The sequence below is a fragment of the Aplidium turbinatum genome, chromosome 17 (genome assembly GCF_918807975.1).
Source record: "Aplidium turbinatum chromosome 17, kaAplTurb1.1, whole genome shotgun sequence".
In the NCBI taxonomy this organism is placed as follows: Eukaryota; Metazoa; Chordata; class Ascidiacea; order Aplousobranchia; family Polyclinidae; genus Aplidium; species Aplidium turbinatum.
This window is the reverse complement of record NC_137488.1, coordinates 10,359,024-10,378,920: the sequence shown is the minus strand read 5'-3', so window position 1 is coordinate 10,378,920 and position 19,897 is coordinate 10,359,024. Positions and strand designations below refer to the sequence as shown.

At 37.3% G+C, this 19,897-nt stretch overlaps 1 protein-coding gene across 1 annotated transcript; it reads right to left on the bottom strand.

The window, feature by feature from the left end:
• Window positions 1–131: 131 nt before the first annotated feature.
• LOC145786563 (RNA-binding protein spenito-like) lies at window positions 132–19,564 on the bottom strand. The gene is made up of 3 exons (XM_082598241.1): window positions 19,433–19,564; window positions 6,889–7,037; window positions 132–5,713 (listed from the first exon to the last, which is right to left on the bottom strand). The coding sequence occupies exons 2-3, from the start codon at window positions 6,978–6,980 to the stop codon at window positions 3,388–3,390; spliced, it is 2,418 nt and encodes an 805-aa protein (XP_082454367.1). The 5' UTR covers window positions 6,981–7,037; window positions 19,433–19,564; the 3' UTR covers window positions 132–3,387.
• Window positions 19,565–19,897: the final 333 nt, after the last annotated feature.

Sequence of the window (19,897 nt, the reverse complement as noted above, 5' to 3'; positions counted from 1 at the left end):
TCAACTGTGAGAAACTGAGTCAGATTCATACACTAGACTACTACTAAGATTACACTAAGATTCATATACACTAAAGATTCATACACTAATACACTACGACTACTTCGCCAAGCTTCAGTAGACCAGTCAGATGAATAGAAACAGAACTTTATTTGCCTTGTCAACACTTAAACCAAAAAATGGTTAAGATGGCTTGGCACAAAAATCAGTCGGCTCACGATTTGGTTGAGGAATGAAAACATTTCAAACAAAAACAAGACCAGAGCGAAAATGGTGGTATATGAGCAGCATCATGTTGGTTTGTTATTGCTATCATTGTGCAGCGCAATTCCAAAAGTGGTAAATGTACTTCGAAGCTAATTGTACGTACAGTTCTAGCTTATAAAACTGGACAAAACTAAGTTTTCCACTTCTAGCTTCAAGATATGCACAAAAACTAAAGCAGTTGTGGTTGAGAATAATAAAACATCCACGGACACGTCAAGTGTAAATACTACATGGCACAAAATCAAGACGGACTATATAGAGGCCATGACAACGTACAATGGGATTGTAAAAACTGGGGGCAGATAGTGACGTCATAGTGCCATTGTCTTCAATTGAATTTCTCTACAGATGCTTCCATTTTGCAGTGCGTTTAGTTCAGGGTAGTCAGGAATTATTTTACTTTAATGAGTACCGGTACAGTAGCCTACTTAAGCTACAACTCTAAACTTGGTAGGAATGTGATTTATCAGTGTCCTATCAGCATAAGGATGAAATAGATCGATATTTGAATTAGAAATAGCCTACTTTGATTTGTTTTGGTTTTTCAAAATATGTTTTTTAATCGTTTCAAAATCCAAGCATAGCCTAATTGAATTGCTGGTCGTTATTTGAGCTATTAGGGCGGAGGGTCTACCCTTGAGCAACCTGGTTACCTTACTAGTAATGAGTCAGGATGCACCGTAAGTACCCGTATTTCGAAATATGTTTGTTTCGAACAGCCTTGATGGATAGGCTATTTAACGTCCTAATAAGTCTATATTTGATTCAATCTAATATTTGATTTGTTTTACGTTGTGAAGCATTGTTTGTGATATATTAGTAGCCTACTCTTGTAAATGTGGTTAAGAAGTGCTGTGTCTTTAAGTGCAATGGAAATTATAGTGAAGTAAATAAAGTTGCAGTGTTTAAACTGCCTAAATGCCAACCGATGGAACGTGATAGATGGCTTGCCACTATTCCAAGGGATAATATTCCTGATTCAAAGGACACCTTCGTTTGTGAACGCCATTGGCCAGAAAACTATCCTACCACTAGGCTATCAAGTATGGGAAAGTAAGACCTTTGTATCCACCATCTGTGTTTCCCTGTGAGTTTAGTTTCTTCCTCACCATTTCTTCCTAGAAGTACTCAAAGGGCGTTAAGTGGAACTCACAATCAGCCTGTTGATGAATTACCAAGTTTTGACAAAAGTGACATTATTGTGAGCTTTGAAAATGTCCTGGCTAATGCTTTTAGTGTCCAATTTCCTTTTTTAGCAGGTGATGATGTTGTATTTCGGGCTCATCAGACGCTTGTTTTTCAATGCAAGGAATTTATGCAAGATTCCGATATACCCAAGTTTGTGTTAAGAATTGATGACAATCTGAGCTTTGAAGCATTTCATTCTGGAGTAAAATGCTCTATAACGTCTCTATCAGCAAGTAAATGTTCGGTGCACGGTCGACAGGACAATTGGTCGACAAGACAGTTGGTCGACAGGTTAGGGTTAAGTGCGTAGGGTTAGGGTTAGAGTTAGGTTAGAGTTAAGGTTAGTTAACTAACCCTAACCCTAAAATGAATCGTTCTGTCGACCTAACGTCCTGTCGACCAACTGTCTTGTCGACCAATTGTCCTGTCGACCAACTGACCGGGTACCAAATGTTCCAGATGGTCACAAATTCAAGAAGCTGTGAGATTCTTGCATTATCTCATCAACAAAGTATTCTTTTGCAACAGATGAAATCTATGAATTTTATGCAGGCTGTGAAAAAGAAATACACCGTGGAAACAATCGTTAGGTCCTTCGAATATTTTTCTTTGTCCAGAAGCTCATACAACCGACTGAGACGGGATTTCAAGTTGCCCAGTACTAGAACACTTACAATTCTCAAGCTTGGGAATTAATTATCATAGACTAGTTAACGTTAGTTTATGAGCTTTTCTGGATATTTATCAATTTTTTTTCTTGAGTGTTCTCATTAATACTACAATAAGTCGGGTTAGCATATTAGTCAAATTGTATACTAAAGATGATGCGTATCAGCCTTGTTCCGATATCGACTTGTTTATAAGGCTTAGTGAATGATACCTTACTTTTTACACGTTAACAATTAATCTTTTAACTAAGCGAGTCTTGGCTACGAGTAGCTGGTGCATTGTTTTTTTTAGATAGTTTTTGCTAGTGAAGTTACCACTTTTTTAAATATCTCAGTGTTATCATGGTTGATCCATCGCAATTTTCAATGTTGGTGTGGTACAATATCAAACGAACGATTTAATTGTATTTTTCCTTTAACAAGTTTGTAGTGGGCCCGTTTGATTCGAGATTAAAAAATATATAAATTGTTTACAAGACGAGTAGCGTACTTGGTGATTTGTATTTCAACTTTCCTTTAACAAGTTTGTAGTGGGCCCGTTTGATTCGAGATTAAAAAATATATAAATTGTTTACAAGACGAGTAGCGTACTTGGTGATTTGTGTTTCAACTTTCAGTAGGCTACCGTTCTGTAACAACATATTAATTTTTTAAAGCTGCCACACAGTGCCACAGCTTTAGTTTCAATGTTATAAATATTAGCCTAACGTACGGTTCAATTGAAGACAATGGCACTATGACGTCACTATCTGCCCCCAGTTTTAACAATCCCATTGTACGTTGTCATGGCCTCTATATAGTCCGTCTTGCACAAAATGCATCTCTTTGTAAGCATTAACTCATTTGATTAAAACGTTGGGTTGCAATTAATAGAGAAATTGCAGCCCCACAAAATTCTTAAAAGCAATAAGCTTACATCAGTCTTACATTGAAATCGGCGTTGCGTAAATTCAATTTTTGCTGTTAACTTATACCAAGAGAATGCTCTGACAGCATTTACATAGAAAAACATAATCTGAAAGTGAAACAAAAAAGCCTAAAACCAACATTTCGTTTGCCGGTGTAATCATTAAAACTTATGATCGCAGTGGTGGTAGATAATGCAGCAAGTCACTAGAAGAACATTTTGAATCGTTGGTGGTGTATACCCACCATCTTCGAGATCGCAAGAAAACACTTCTCGAATATAAAGCAAATTGCCAAACATGTTATAAAAATTGTCACTTTGTTTGGCGTGTATCATCCATAGTAGAGAAGGCATTTTTTACAACAAAGCTGACGTTGAACCTTTGACCAATACAGCGACCAGAAATTCTTCCGCAAAAAATGACGGTTGCAGCGATGGACCAATTTTCAACAGCTGTTCAGTGGCAAAAGAGCCAGGCGGAAAAGCATGGATGTAACCAGAAACTTCTTTTTCTTTGGGCTTTTCGTTAGCACCGTCTCCATCTTTCGGTTTGGGAGCAATGAGAGGAACAGATATAATCGCAGCAGCGTTTTTTTCTTTGAAGTATTTCACTAAACCACGGAGTGGCTTGTGTTGCGTGGGCAATGGGCCACTCATCGTACCACTCATGTTCAGATTTTCCGGTACCCCTGGCACTGCAACAATCAGGCAGCTCTTACGCTCGCAGTATTTCATTCTGCGACTAACTTCCTTCACTTTATCGTCGGTCAAACGCATTCTCTTTGTGACGTGAAACATGGTCTGACGGCCAGTCGGGCTGTTTGGATCCGCGGTTGTCGTGTTAAATATGCCCATGTCCCCTTCGAGCATAAAGAAAAGCACAGGGAAGGCAATTTTCTTTAATACAAATCCACCTTGCCAACATGGCGGATCGAACACCTGACACAAGTCATGCAAGCTGTAGCAAGACTTTGCGTGAAATCGCTTAAGCTGCAGTTCTGTCATTGCGGTTTCATGGATACTTGACTTCTTTGGCTTGTCTTTTTCGTATCTGCCACCAGGGCTCCTGGAATTTCGATTGCGTCTATCCCCTTTTCGATCATCTGAGAAGACGTTTCGTCCTCGATATCGAGTGCTGTTGTTTTTGTATTTGTTTGCAGAATAACGATCTCCCGACGAGCCGTAGTTTTGGCCGTGATTGTCGTAACCTTTGCTGTCATGTCTACTCCAGTGTGAATAACCTTCCTTACCTGACATTCCAGGTTCTGAAGATATGAAGTCTATCCGCAGACGGGTTTCTGCATTCGGCATCAAAAAGCCACGCATCTGATTGCATGCTGCTTGAGCAGCATCAATAGTTTCATACGAAATCGTAGCACTGTCATCCCCTCGCCGAAAGTCTATACGACGAATGGCACCAAACCTGTCGAATTCTCTTTCCAGGTCAGAGAGCGTTGTCCAATCGCCCAAGCCACCTACCCAGATCTTTGAAGAGACTATGACTTTACCATAACCTATCCGAACGTTAGTTCCAGTCAAAATTGTTTTTCCGTTTAGATTAACTTTTGCTTTGTAAGCTTGGTTTAAGTTGGTGTATCTAACGAACGCGTATGCCCCTTGGCCACCTGCCGCTCGTTTCACATCAATATCGGTAATGTCTCCATATTCTTCAAAAATACGAGCCAGATCATAACTTGAAACATCTGCTTCTAAATTGCCGACAAAAAGTGTTCTGGTTGCAAAGGGGTCGTCTTCAGGCGGTATAGACTTTTCCACAAATCCAGGTGTTGGAAAAGAGTTTGAATCAAATCCTCCAGACACATTAGGGGTGGATGAAGTATCTTTATCCTTGACACTTATGTCCGCTTTCTTATCCACTGAAGAATCGCTGCTTTTTGATCGTCCCCGATCACGTGACTGACTGCCATTGTAATCAGGTGATCGCTCTCGAGAAAAACTTCTGCTGCGCAATCGTGGCGTTTCTGTTGAAGAGCCTCTCTCCCTTGAAGAATAACGGCTGTTGCGGGGTGACTGGTCATCAGAACCCCTCTTATCTCTTCCAGATACTCTAGGCCGAGGAGAAAATCTGTCATTGTAAGGTCTGTCTCTTGATTGGTATTTTTCTTTAGGTGGTGTTCGACCTCTCGTGTATATCTGCTTAGGAGACCGACGTCGTGGAGGTGTTCGGTCTACGACGGGTGACCGTCTTCTTGGAGAATAATCTAGATCGCGATTATAAGGAGATCTGTATTTTGGCGAAAGACGCTCTTCTTGCTGGTCTTCATTTACTACCGAAATTGCCAAACGTCTATCATGCATCACCAAATGACCTTTAGCGTTTTTGCACTTCTTTGCATCCTCAGGATCACGAAAAGTCGCATAAGCTACGCGCTCTCCTTTGTAATCTCGAGTAACATTCACAGTTACTTTGCCAAATCTTTGAAATTCGTACTCCAAGCTTTCTTGTATGTCTTCTTTTAACAATTGAGAGCTGAAGTTGCGAACTAGCAACGTGTAATAAACATCTTCAGCGTCACGGTAGTTGCGTCTTGAGCGGGCTGGTTCGATGGGAGGAGGTGAATATCTTGGAGAGCGAACTGGAGATCGGTGCGAGGGATATCGATTTGGTGCGACATTTCTCCTCGCATCTCGTTGGTTGTAACGAGACTCTCGTACATTGGGGCTGAAAATAATAAACTTGTTAAAAACAAAAAAATCGTATTGCAAGCAAAAGTGAATGGCTTTGTTGAAAGAGCACGAAGTATGTTAGTAAATGTCATGTGGTGCATTAATTCCCACAAATGAACTTAAAAGAAGGTTGTGCATGTGTTATAAAAAGGTAATAAGGAGCGGGTCAAAAATAGATGCAGAGAAAGACCACGGTTCAGTTGAAGAAATGCTGTGAAGGAAAAATGTAGTAATTGGAGTGAAAAAAAGCGCTTTTAAGACGAGAAAATAAAAATTGAGAACCGTTTCATTGGGAGTTGACAAATATATTTTGTTAAGGGAACGTTCAAATATTACGTAACTCCTTCGAGGGGGAGGGGGGGTTTATGCAAAGCGTTACGTTAGCGTCACATCGGGGGGAGGGAGTTCAAGCAAAACGTTACGTAATGCTTTCGAGTACGGAATGGTAGTTTTTTGTGCTGAATTCGTAGTGAAAAAGCGTTACATGTGGGAGAGGGGTTTGAAAAAAACGTTACGTTGGCGTTACATGGGGGAGGGGGGGTCAAAAATTCAAAAAAAAAGCGTTACATAATATTTGAACGTTCCCTAACTGTAAATCTAATTGGATAGAAAAACTCAAAAGATGTAAGATTTACCGGAGAGTGGTTCAAATACAAGTGGGACAAAACTATCATGGGGGTAGTTGGCCCAGAGACTGAAGCCATGTACATTGCTTTGCTAGGAGCATTAGGAAAATACACACTGTTATTTAGCAATTGACTACTGACTAGCTTTGAAAAGTCTTTGTTTGGTTCATCTACTTACAGGGGACTGCGTGTTATGCTGAATAGACCTTAACAAAAAATTAAAAAACAGGATATACAATCTGTAAATAGCTCGTTGTTTTTAGTCTTTTTTGTACGAGGGAGGGGGCTAGTTTATTCGTCAGTGTGGTAGACTTTTATGCTGTGTAGTGTGTACCTAGCGTCTTTAACTGTACTAATTTAATATGGACACGTATCACCACTCCACAATTTCTCTTGCTGCTTTAGACTGAATGTACAGGGTTTCAGGCTCATTCTCTCTTCATTATTAGTGTGATTTGTCAACAATAACAACCACAATTATTTGCCATGACATTTGTAGCATGCTAAAAGCCTTAAGCTTATTTCTAAATTGCCTTTCACCAACCTATGATCTCGATAAGAACGGTGGTTGAATGGACTGCGAGCACGATACTTTTTGACGCGCGATGGACTTTCTCTGTCACTTTGGCGCTTCATGTTGCTTGTTGAAGATTATCCTTGAATTGATAATGCGGATGAAAGTCTTTAGTCGACCTACAATAATTTATACTGTTAGACAGACCGGAATAAGTTTACATAAATGCTGGGCAATAGAGAATGTCATAAAATTTAATCAAATCACGAAATATTTTTTACAAGTTGTTCAAATATTATGTGATGTCATTTTGCTGCTCTTCTTTATATGGTGAACAGAAAGTCTTTGGACCAACTTATTAACGATTTATCAATAGAAAATAAATAAAATTTCTTTTCTTAAAATTAATTTCATCAAAAAGGTATCACAATGAGAGCTTACAATACTAGGAATATATTTATTTATTTTCAATGTGGCCTCCCTTCACTTGGATAACTCTCTCAATTCTTTGTCAGAAGTTTTCGGCACGTTGATCATTCTGAGGTATTTTGGACCATTCCCGCAGGAGTGATTGCTTCAGAGCATCAACACTTGGGTAAGCAACGGAACAGGCCTTTGCCTCCAATAACAACCACACACAAAAGTCCACAGGATTCAAATCAGGTGATGAGAGAGGCCACATTTCCTTGTTCCAGAATCTTGAAAGTTGACGAGCACCAGCCCTGAGTCTCTTGAGGTGTGGGTAGGGATGGGCAAAATAGAAGAATAAGCTATTCTAGAATTATTCTAGAATAATTTTTCGAATTTCGAATACCTATTCTAGAATAATTTTTTTTAATGTCAGAAAATGTCAAAAAGCTTTGTTTTTATTCTGGTTTTATTGAAGACACATAATAGAAAAGTGGCAACAAAACGAAAAACAACAGTGACTGCCTAGGAGAGCATGTCTTTGTGGCAGTGAAGAATGTTTAACGCTTTAAATTGCTCACCAGTCGGCCACAATCGCAGTTTTGATGTTGTTAATCCAGCAATCGAGAAGGATCTTTCTGAGGATGCAGAAGTGGCTAAATACTTCCTTGCAAGATCAAACAACAGCGGCAACTTTTTTTTATTTTTGTTCTACCATTCAATTGCATCGCTGTTTGGCACTTTTGTGGTACGATCGGTTTTCTTCGACAGCTGAAAGCTGTTCGTTGTCGTTACTTGATGCTGAAGTATTTGTCGCTTCAACACCGGAGCTCAATAGATCATCCATTTCATTGGATTGCTGCATTGTTGCGGAACTTATGACACTAGGTGTAGCGGTAGCCTCACCCAGAGTTGCATTGTGTTCCATGTTTCGTACGATGAAAACCCACAGCACAACGGTCTTCCGACATCTACAAACCGCACTGGTAGAGAGCTGGCTAGCCGTTCCGAATAGCTATCGCTGAGCCGAATGTAATTGATCGGCAAAAAATCGATAAAAAATGTTGGTAGTTGCAAAAGCAGATATTTTTATTTCGGTTTGGAAAATTCGATTCGAAATGTCATTCCAATTCGAATAATTAGATATTCGGATTGCAACTATTCGAAATTCTATATTGCCCATCCCTAGGTGTGGGGTGGCACACCATCTTGTTGGAAGGTGAAGGCCTGATCAAAGATCAGTGTTCGTTCATCTCTTCACGGGCTGGAACCAAAATATCATTGATGTAGCAATCTGAATTCATTTTAACCCCTTGTTCCACGGAAATCAAAACATACTTCCAAGCTTTGGAGATGGCGGTCCACACCACAACAGAAGACGTTTTAATGGAATAAACTGTTCTCACAGAATCTTCAATATCTGCTGATGACTTTGCATAAATTCTATCATTCTGATTATTGTACTGAGCTTCAATTGTAAAGAGTTTTTCGTCTGAAAAAATGATCTCTTGCCTTGCCATGCCTGCCTTCAGTTCTCTGAGAAGAATCTGTGCTCTATCAAGTCTCCTAATTGCTTTTGGAGAGGTGTAAGGAACTGCTGTTTTCTCATCTTCAGATGCACCAAGTTCCTTAAATCTATTCACAACATGGTAAACGGTGGATTTGTCAACTGTATAGAGCTTAATAATCTCGGAGTTGGTTTTCCTCACGCGATGGAGCTGAATGATGGCTTCTCCTTAGCTTATTTTAGACCTTACAATGAGACTTAAATTTTAGAGTTTAGCAAGATATTTAGCATTTAAAAGGCATCTAAGTGACATTCAATAATATGTATTATGTTTAAACATAAAATGAAAAATAGTCCAAGGACTTTCTGTTCACCCTGTAATCCCATTTCAAGTGACATCAAATGGGCGATGATGCATGTCATTAACCCATCAACATCATGCGATGGTTATGATAACTCCAAGAGCATCATATAATATTTCAATACTAGCAGTAAACCATTCATGTACGGTATCGGGGGTCAGTATTTGGGGTCTGCTACTATTCGGCGAGTCCGATTCGGCGAGTCCGATTCGACTAGTCCGATTCGGCGAGTTCCCTATTCGGCGAGAGCCTTTTTCGGCGAGTGCCCTATTCGGCGAGTTTTTGAAATTTTTGAAAGGAAATTATCGGGTACCGTAGCCTAATTATAATTGCCGTTTTTACATAGTTGCTAAACGTTGAAATCGTGCAGAAAGGAATAAAAATAAAATGTTTGAACTATTAAATTAAAATTCGTCATGTCAGTTCAGTTGTTTTTATTTTTGACCATCATATGAAAAACAATACACGTCAACATAGCAAAGGTAGAAGCGACAAAACGCGAACGTTAAAACGTGCTTGTGACCGAAGTAAGTTATTGAGTTGAAAGAAACATACGCGCCGACTTCAGGGGGGGCCGGCGCCCCCCGTAAATTTATGGTTGAGGGGCAACAAAAATGGTGATGACAAGTGGTGTTTCAAATATAAAACACTTCGCGAAGGAGATTTAGATAATTTAAACGGACTTAAAGAATGCCGAAAGCAAGAAAAGCCTACGTTGCTCTTGCCCGCAAAACAGCAGCTGATCGCATGGCTATCTCATACGGTATGGAAATTTCAAAGTAGATGGTAGAGTACTGCTGGAATAGTCACGTAACTATTCACTGCAATATTAAGTAAACCAGCTAAATTAGACGCGCTATTTTCAACGAGGTCTTCCCGCTGTGAGATCAATTGTGATTCAACAGAACGCATTGTTTTTGCAATGTGTGAGAATTAAATTGAAAACCGAAAAAAGAAAAGGTGTTTAATGGTCTTGGTCGCAGATATTGCCTGCATTAACGACGTCTCTTACCGCTATTTATCACCTAGCCAACCTGACATCATTGTTTTATGCGACCGCTAAGGTTTGACATCGACTTTAACGATCATGGAATGTTACGTAATAATAAGAACGATTATATCCTACACGCAAAAATAAAAAAATGATCTCCTCTTTCTGTTTTGTCTCGTGAGCTTTGCATATTGCTCAACAAGTGCATAAAGTTTAGAATTGACAAGAAATCATTGAATTTGAAAATTAAGTTTGAATCACTGCAAATAAACGTATTCAAAACTTTCACTTAAGCCGACGCGATTTCACAATCCGTAATCTACGTCGACAATAATTTTTAGTGCGTTCATTTTGAAAATTGCTGAGCTGGAGACAACAGCTTGTCCCGTGTTAGTTGAACTTGTCTTTTTGAGGTGAAAATCACTTGCGAACATCTCGACCTTTACTCGAGTATAGCCTACTGTATTCAATAAAAGACTATAAAGACTTTCGATAAAAAACAGAAGAGAAAACACTTCGCCGTTGTCAACGCTTTGAAAGTAAGTAATTAGCGAAACGAGGTTAATAAAACTGATACCGGGTTTTCACTCTGCTTGAGATCATGATTTTTTGCGTTTTATTTCGATAACTTCACTGTCTTGATCGTTGTTGTTCACTCGCACGAAAAGAAAATGAATCGGCTTGTTTTCCAACAGTTCCAATTATGAGCTAACAATATCAAAATTTTTAGGACTAGGCGTACTGCATGCGTAAAACTAATCCTTTCAAGCAGCGCTTCTAATAAATTCGGTTTGCGACCTATTTGTTAATATAAACACGACACTAAGCTTAATCAAAGACTATTTTAATTGAGTAAATAACGCTATGGTTATGACGTTATCACCTTTCTCGCCCCCCAAGGTTTTTTGAAAAGTCGGCGCCTATGGAAAGAAATTTGGCACGGTCGCAACACCTTCAGAAAAATTTAAGATATGAAGGGAAAATAAAACAAAGAAAATGTTACAAAAAAAAATAAAATAAATCATGTTTATGTCTGTAAGTTAGCACTTTTGAATAGTTAAAATGATTAGTTTGGATCAACAAATGTGTGGCCTACAGCTTGGATTTAAAAAAAATTATCGGGTACCGTAGCCCAGTTATCCCAACCAGCAAAAATTTCCGTTTTAACATCGTTTTAACGTCGCTAAATGTTGAAATCGTGTAGAAAAGAGAACTTTGCTGACTAGGATACGTTGAAGCTGAGAAACATTCACAGAAGCCCTTCGAATTGTTCCAAGAACCCATTTAGCATAACATTTCATTTGTACATTGATTCAACGTCTGAATACATTATCTTAAAAATGCAACGTATCGTAGGGCTTCTGTGAATGTTTTTCAGTTTCAACGTATCCTAGTCAGCAAAGTTCTCTTTTCTACAGGATTTCAACGTTTAGCGACGTTAAAACGATAGGCCACACATTTGGTTAGCCTTTTCATTCTGTTACTACAATGGGTTCTCATTTGTTGATCCAAACTAATCATTTTAACTATTCAAAAGTACTAACTTATACACATAAGCATGATTTTTTTTGTAACATTTTCTTTGTTTTATTTTCCCTTCATATCTTAAATTTTTCTGAAGGTGTTGCGACCGTACCAAATTTCTTTCAACTCAATAACTTACTTCGGTCACAAGCACGTTTTAACGTTCGCGTTTTGTCGCTTCTACCTTTTTCTACACCTTTGCTATGTCGACGTGTATTGTTTTTGATATGATGGTCAAAAATAAAAACAACTGAACTGACATGACGAATTTTAATTTAATAGTTCAAACATTTTATTTTTATTCCTTTCTGCACGATTTCAACGTTTAGCGATGTTAAAACTATGTAAAAACGGCAATTGTAATTAGGCTACGGTACCCGATAATTTCCTTTTAAAAATTTCAAAAACTCGCCGAATAGGGCACTCGCCGAAAAAGGCTCTCGCCGAATAGGGAACTCGCCGAATCGGACTAGTCGAATCGGACTCGTCGAATCGGACTCGCCGAAACGGGCCATTCCGCAGTATTTGTCAGCACATTTCAAAAATCAAATTTAATTTTATCCACAAGCATTCCATACATATACAGTAAAAACAAGGAACAATTCTGCGCTACCTACAGTTTCATGTTAGGCAACTGTCAGACACAAATTGAAAAATGCATATATAAAAATCAAACGGGTAAAGTAGAATATTGACCATTTGTTGCTGGCAAACAATTATGGACTTTTTGACATTTCACGTTTTCAACCAATTGCTTTCCATTAGCTGGTATCAATTCTACTTTTTTCCAGTTTGCACCCAACAATTGTCTGACATGAAAGTTTAGGTAGCACAAAACGTTTTCTTCTTGTTATTTGCTGGAAATGTTTTGGCTCTGCTTACTGCATAAACCACTGTAGTTGTAATAGCTGGATATTTTTATATAGTAACAGCAAAACCAGACAAGAAAAAGTTATGTATCACATTAAGTTTCATGTAAAACAATCATAAGGCCAAACTTTTTAGCTTGATTGTTTTACAAGAAACCTGAGCAAGCGGCTACATAAAACTTTTTCTTCAGTTTTTGCTGTTGATGTTTGGCTCTGCTTGCTACATCAAGCAGTCAGTATTTAACTGCTACATCTTAAGTGAAACGATACGCCACTGGATATAGTTATACATATAGCCTATATATAGTGGCAATTTTCCTCTTTCTTTTGAACAGTCATCAGCACTAATTCATGCACCATAGTCTACTATTACAACCTGAAAGTAAGCTCAGGCAAGCAATTCTGTTTTCCATTGTCCAAGTAAGCATGGTTCCAAAAAAAAAGTTTTTCCACTACTTAGCATTAAACCTTTAAAACCGAATAGATTTCCACACAAGTATGAAAAGTATTGTATGACCATTGACCAGATACTAAGCCTATAGAAGAATAGTTCCTGGTACACTGTATCACGGAAGAATAGTTAAATAATTGCAAAGTATGACTAAAAAATCCAAGTTTTGTAATTTATCCATACAACAGCCAATGTATGAATAAAACGTTTTGAATGAGCAAAACTGTTTTGAACAAAATAAAAAGAAAGAATAGCAGCTTAGAATAAAACTCTTCATCAATACAACAAACACAATTTGAAACTTTAGACAAAAGAGTTAAAAAGGTCGCTGTTTCAAACAGCCCCAATAAGTGCATTAGGGCTGCATATTGTAAGCACAAGCTCTTGCCAAAAATCTCAACTCAACATGGTGTATAAAATTTTGCTTTGCTATTCCACATTAGGCCTATGATAGTTACATTGTTATGTTATGGTAGGGATTCATAGTACTACTGTACTTTTGCTACTGTAGTGTATATAGCATGGCACAATCTTTTATAAAGTAAAAAAAACTTTTAGTGGTTTTAACTAAACAAACATATCACTGCAGTTTCACTTCAATTTTGATTCATTAGTTTTTAACCATGATTAGGCATAATCAAGAAATATCATTACCACAGAAATGCTGGTGTTTGCATGCTATTGGTCTGTTTATCTTATTTAAATTCTTTTCCAGCACAATGACAGCAACTTTCCCTTACAACAAATGAAGATCCTTCCATATGTCTTTGTAAGCAAGAAAGGCTTATCTGTAACTTTTCAATTCTCCATACTTTTGACATGTAAAAGTGTCAGATTCAAAAATCTTACGTTTTTCTCAGTTTCAACAATATTTGTAGTTCTGTACATTGTGTGTGCTTGCATAAATCCCAAAAAACAGCTGTTTTCAAAAGGATTTTGTGTAGATACCAACATGTTAGCAATTAAACTGATTTCTCAAATGAATTCATGGTAATCCATTCTGAAATTGTTATCTCACATTTTTTTTCCGTTTTCAACAATACATTGAATTTACTTGCATCAATTCAAAAACCGCTAAGATACCATACAAATAAGTTTGCAAGTCACCAGAAAATTACTTGCAGTACTCATTGCACTGCTTCCATATCTCAATGAAGCTTTTCACATGATTACTAATCACAGTGCTCTTGAAATTGCAACAAATCAAAAACTTGTATCCAATACAAAATTCAGCTGATTGAAAGCACAAAAACAGATCTCAGTTTCATGTTAAGATCATGTATCTTGAAGACTTAAGTCACATTTGAATTTCATTCCTAAAAAAATTTATAAACCAATTACAGCCACTATTACACTACTTGTAAGGGTAAGCAAACTGAAAGCTCATTTGACAAAGCTGTCACAATTCTCCATCTTGATAGAACTTCAGCAGATACAATGCGTTTTTATAACAAAAATGAAATCTTCCTGCATTGTCCAACAGTTTCAGTGTATATGGAAGTCAAGTCATGTATCTGCACACAATTCCTATTCAACCTCAAATATCACAAATTGCAAAACTGGTTTGAAGAGTCTAAAAAGTACAAATAATTATACAACATCTTAATTATATGTACCTGTTTTTTTGTTGAATTTTTTTATGAAGTAATCACTACAAAATCCAACAGCCCCTTTATATATCTGCACTAGTGTTAACAGTTTTTAACCACTTTAACAGTATTATATATATTATTTTGTAATATTGTTTTGTCTTAACAATAGCATTAATATACAACTTCAAAGCAAATAACTTATTCAAAAGATTGCTTTTCATTATATCATGAGGTTGAACTCATTTGAAAGAGTGATATTTCTGAAATTTAATTGTATCCTAATCAACAACACTACATTCCCAGCACATTTATATTATAGCTATTTTACATTATACTAAAACCAATGATGTATTGCAGAGAATAATATATATAGCATTGTAAAGCTGTTGCAAAAAATATTTCAAATTTTTATATAACAACACAATGTTTTGCAATTGAAATTAAGTCACATCACAAAGTTTAAGGTTTCTTTGTCTAACCATGTGATCACCGACCAATAGGAGACAAAGCACTTTGATTGATCCATATAAGATCAAAATTATGAAATGGCATCCACTTAGGCTCTTGCTTTCAGCAAGTTTTTTTTCACACGGCATTAATAGTACAGTGATCACACAACCACAATATACCATGGAAGGATATATTGCAGAAATATCAGTGGCACATGATTAAAATATCTAAGTCAAATTTATAAAACAAAACATGGTGCCAGTGTTTCAATATTTGCTGCACAAACATACACTATAAACAAAGGTTTTGTGATGCCTTTGCTACTGCTAATAACCAGGGCTGCAATTGTTGCCTTTTTTGACGGCAATGTCGCTCTACGCGCCGTCACTATTCAACAAACGCCGTGCTTTACGAAAAAAAAAACTGAGAGAGGATGTCAAGTCAGGTCGAGGAACAATCGGGGGGGACATCATGTGATGCAATCATAAGAGTGCTGACTTACGTTAATTTTCTTGCGCCAGGTACTTCAAGGCAAGGCCTAAAAGCGACGCTTCACTCGAGAAATTCCCAAGGCGTCCCTGTCGCCATTCTGAACACTGCGGGAAAATACTTTTCAAGATCGAAGTTCTAATGCCTGGCATCAAACATATCGCCATGCACGTTTTGCGCTATTCGACACAACGAGTTTCTTTTATAGATGAAATAACCTCTGAGGCTACTTTTAGTTATCAACAGTCAACATCTATGCCAGTTTGTATTTGCCGTATGAGCCAATTAACAATATTGCTCTGTTAAAATGACTCTGTTGGATACGTGTTAGGAAAGTTTTTTGCATCTAGAAAACAGCCTAGTTTCTGACCAGATGTTCTGAAATACAGATAAAAAAGCTGCTATTTTTATGGAAAGGAGTTCTCTTTCAGAAGAACATTTTGAACACTGCAGGAAAATGCTTAGATTGAAGTTCTAACGCCTGGCATCAAACATTTCGCCGTACACGTTCCATGCTACTTGACACAACGGGTATCTCTTGTAGATAAAATAACCGAAGTAGGCCACTTTTAGTTGTCAACGTCGTCTATGCCAGTTTGTATGAGCCAATTAACAATTTGACTCTGTGGGATAATTATTATGCAAGTTTTTTACATCTAGAAAATACCCTATTTCCCAAATGGTTGGCATTTCTATCTTCAAAAAAAAGTATTGGAAATCTCTGGTCTAAAGTCATACAGAGGCAGCAAAATCAAGATCTAGCAGCAAGCATGCCCTGGAATTAATGTTTATCTTGTTACTAATGTTTGTTCCTTTCACTGTTATTAATTAATTCGTTCTTGTGTTACTTTACATGATTTCATCTACTTGGTGCGATGTTGTATGAAGAGGCTTGTTTGCCATCTTGGCACACCTAAAACACTGTAGCATAACGCCGTTGTTTTGTATTATTGTAGTATTGTTCCGTTTTCTTTTATCTGTGCCAGTTCATTTTCACTTTATCTTAGAACTGTGTTTCTTGGTAACTTGCATATTTTGCTCCTAACTGTATTTGCGTGAGGGTATGTGCATAACCATTTATGTACCATACTAAGCGAGACTAAAGAAATGCAAAAGGAAAAAATCTCTATCACGCAGTAGGTTACGCTAGCTGTTTGGCCTAAGGGCTTTTTCGTTTGTGATCTTCAGTTTCACGTTTACAACAGTTCTCTTCCTGGAGCAAAACAAATAATATACATGTCTGGTAGGTACCGTACACAACTTAGCGCTTGATACTCTTTTGCAATCACTCAACCACCATGCTATTGAAAACTTAAGTAATTGACTCTGACGTACATCGACACAACTTATGCGGTAATTCGTGGCCAAACGCTTATCTGACTCAAGCTTGTGACAATGTGACATCATATTACTATTTGACAATAGGGATGCACAATACAGAATACCTGGCTATTCTAGAATACCGGTACTTAATTTCGAATCCAGAATTTCGAATCTATTCTTAAATTACACTGCAATTTTTTCCAAATAATATCGAACAAAAAGCAAAAATATTTGTACATTATTTTGAATTGTATTAGTATCACATATCAAACAGAGTATAACATATGATAAATCAAGCATCATCAAGCATCATTATACGGTCACACGAAAATGCACTGCATGTCTGCACTCTGCAGTTCTGATAACTGCGCAAACCCTATGAAGGAAGAAAAAAGTCGCTTGGAACAAACAGTCCATGAAGAAAAAAGTCGGCGCGCAACACGGAAAATATCAACTTTACATTTGTTTAACGTCGCACACTGTTCATTTAACAGATTTATTTTGGAATCCTGATATCCGAAAAGAAACTGCAAATGCGATTCGAATACATTGAGATTTGAATCTTTAAGATTCGATATTCTGTATTGTGCATCCCTATTCCACAAACGCAGAATACTTGATTGTTCGACAAGAAAAATTTGCAGCCCAGTTCATAACACATGCAATTACTTGAGCACAAGTAAGATTATACTTCACTAAATAGACGAAGTACTGTACAGATAGCCTCAAATGTGAAGCAAGTTTTTCTAAAAAAAAAGTGAGTTAAAGCTGTGTAGAATCAAGGACCAAGGTCCTATGAAACTTCACACACATTACTGACAAGCCACTTAACGCGACAAAGAGGGGTGCAACCTAATTTGTACCATGGACAATTTGCACCCTCAGTTTGTACCTTGAAAAGATCGAGAGAAAATATTTAAAAAAGCCGAAGTCACTGATCGCAGATTTCGCAAACATTTTAAAAGGGTTAGGGTATCGCATTCGAAGAATTGCTTAGGTATTCTTTTCCTTTTGGTGTCCGTTTTCTTTTGTTGGTTTTATTCCCGTAAACTGTTGGTAACTTTATCATTGCTGTTGTTTTCCGACAAAGAAAAATAAATTGAATTGTATCGGTATCCGCAAACAAACAAACTGAAAAGAATGAGAGAAAAAAAAAAGAACATTGCTGATCGCAGTTATCGTTTCTCCACAGTTTCCGTTTTTCCGCAAACATTTTATAATTTCCATTAATGATCCTAAGAGTTTGTCGATGTCGCTGATTGCAGTTTCCGTAAACATTTTAAAAGGAGGGTTGGGGTTGATCGGAGTTTCCGCAAACATTTTAAAAGGGTTAGGGTGTTTCCGCAAACAAACAAACTGAAAAGATCGAGAAAAAAAATAGAACAAAGCCGAAGTCGCTGATCGCAGTTTCTGTTTTTCAGCAGTTTCCGCAACATTTTAAAATTTCCGGTCAAGATCCTAAGAGTTTGCTGAAGTCGCTGATTGCAGTTTCCGCAAACATTTTAAAAGGGTTAAGGTTAATCGGAGTTTCCGCAAACATTTTAAAAGGGTTAGGGTTGATCGGAGTTTCCGCAAACATTTTAAAAATTCTGGTAATGATTCTAAGAGTTTTTGTTTGTTTGCAGAAAATTTTAAAATGTTTGCAGAAACTGCAATCAACAAAAATTGAGATAAAAAAAGGCAGTGGCTATTTGACCGGCTCCGGTCTTTTAATCTGAAACACTATTTGACCGGTCATGACGTATCCTTTTTTCTCTTTCAAAGCAAAAGATGAGAAAAGAAAAAAGTGCCTAAAATAGCCACGGCCATAAAAAATGAAGCAGTGCCAAAGTCAGTGATCAAAACTTCTGCAAATATTTTTCAATCTTGTCAGAGAGAGTTGGGCTAAGACTTCTAGGTTTTAAGCATAATAATTGTCCAGGAGTTACTGCAGTTGGTAAGTTACCGCAAATTCTCCTCTCTTTCTAACAGCTCTGGAGGTTCTTTAAATCGGGACAAAAATTCTTATTCTAGCCACACTGCCCAAGAATAACTATTTTTTAATGTTAATATTGACGTCAAAGTAGAACACAGTGGTTATTGTTGCAATTATTTGCATGACTGCACATATGTGCAATAAAAGCGGAATAAATATAAAGTTAGAAGTGACTACCGTAAACTTACAGTACTGTGCCATACATAAATAAAGCCACTTTCAATAACAAAATTTGTATAAAACAGCAATAGCCTACATATCTATAGTGTCGTAGATATAACCACCTTCAAACAGAAAATCCATGATATTTTTGGATATGAGCATTGTTATGAGGTCTAAAATATACTGTACTGTTGCAACAACCAAACGCACAATATAATACGGTAAGTTACCGGTACACTTCACTCGGAATGGCACTTAAATCTATTGGTGCCACAGTTTAGGTGCCTAAATGTCATATTCTAAAACACCCTTTTCTGCAAAAAAACCCAATTACATGTACTGTATCTAATAGGTGAGGATAGCAATACTATCACTAAAAATTCAAACCAGAAACTTTTAAAATGGGAATATCCTGCTAAGTACAAAAACAGAAATAAAATTATTCCTTTCTCTGTGTCAAATATACTATACCTGATTAAATCCTTGCAATATCCCAGTGAGCAACTTCGATAGAAATACTTCAAAATATATACTAGCCTTAAACTATTTGCAAAATTCAAACAAATTTGTAAAATTCCTCTGATGCAGGTAAAACACTTGCTACACGAACACCACCCAGCAATCCAGCATTCACACGAGTTATCAAAAAATGAAATTGATAAATCACGTGATGAAATAGCAAATACCATGGAGCAAAGGAAGTTTTTAAGGAAAAAGTAAGGGCAAGATAAAAGTGTCAAGTTAGTTTATTTGTTTGGATGGCGCCATGCCGTATAATCAGAGCCACTAGTGGCTCTGGTATAATTCAATACTTTTTTTTCTGTTGGCGCAAACATACCAATATGATTACGTGTTGCTTGCAATGATTACGTGACGTGACTCTCGGGGTGTGCGCTTGAGCAACGCACGTTGAGGACTGCTCTCCATTCAGCGGCA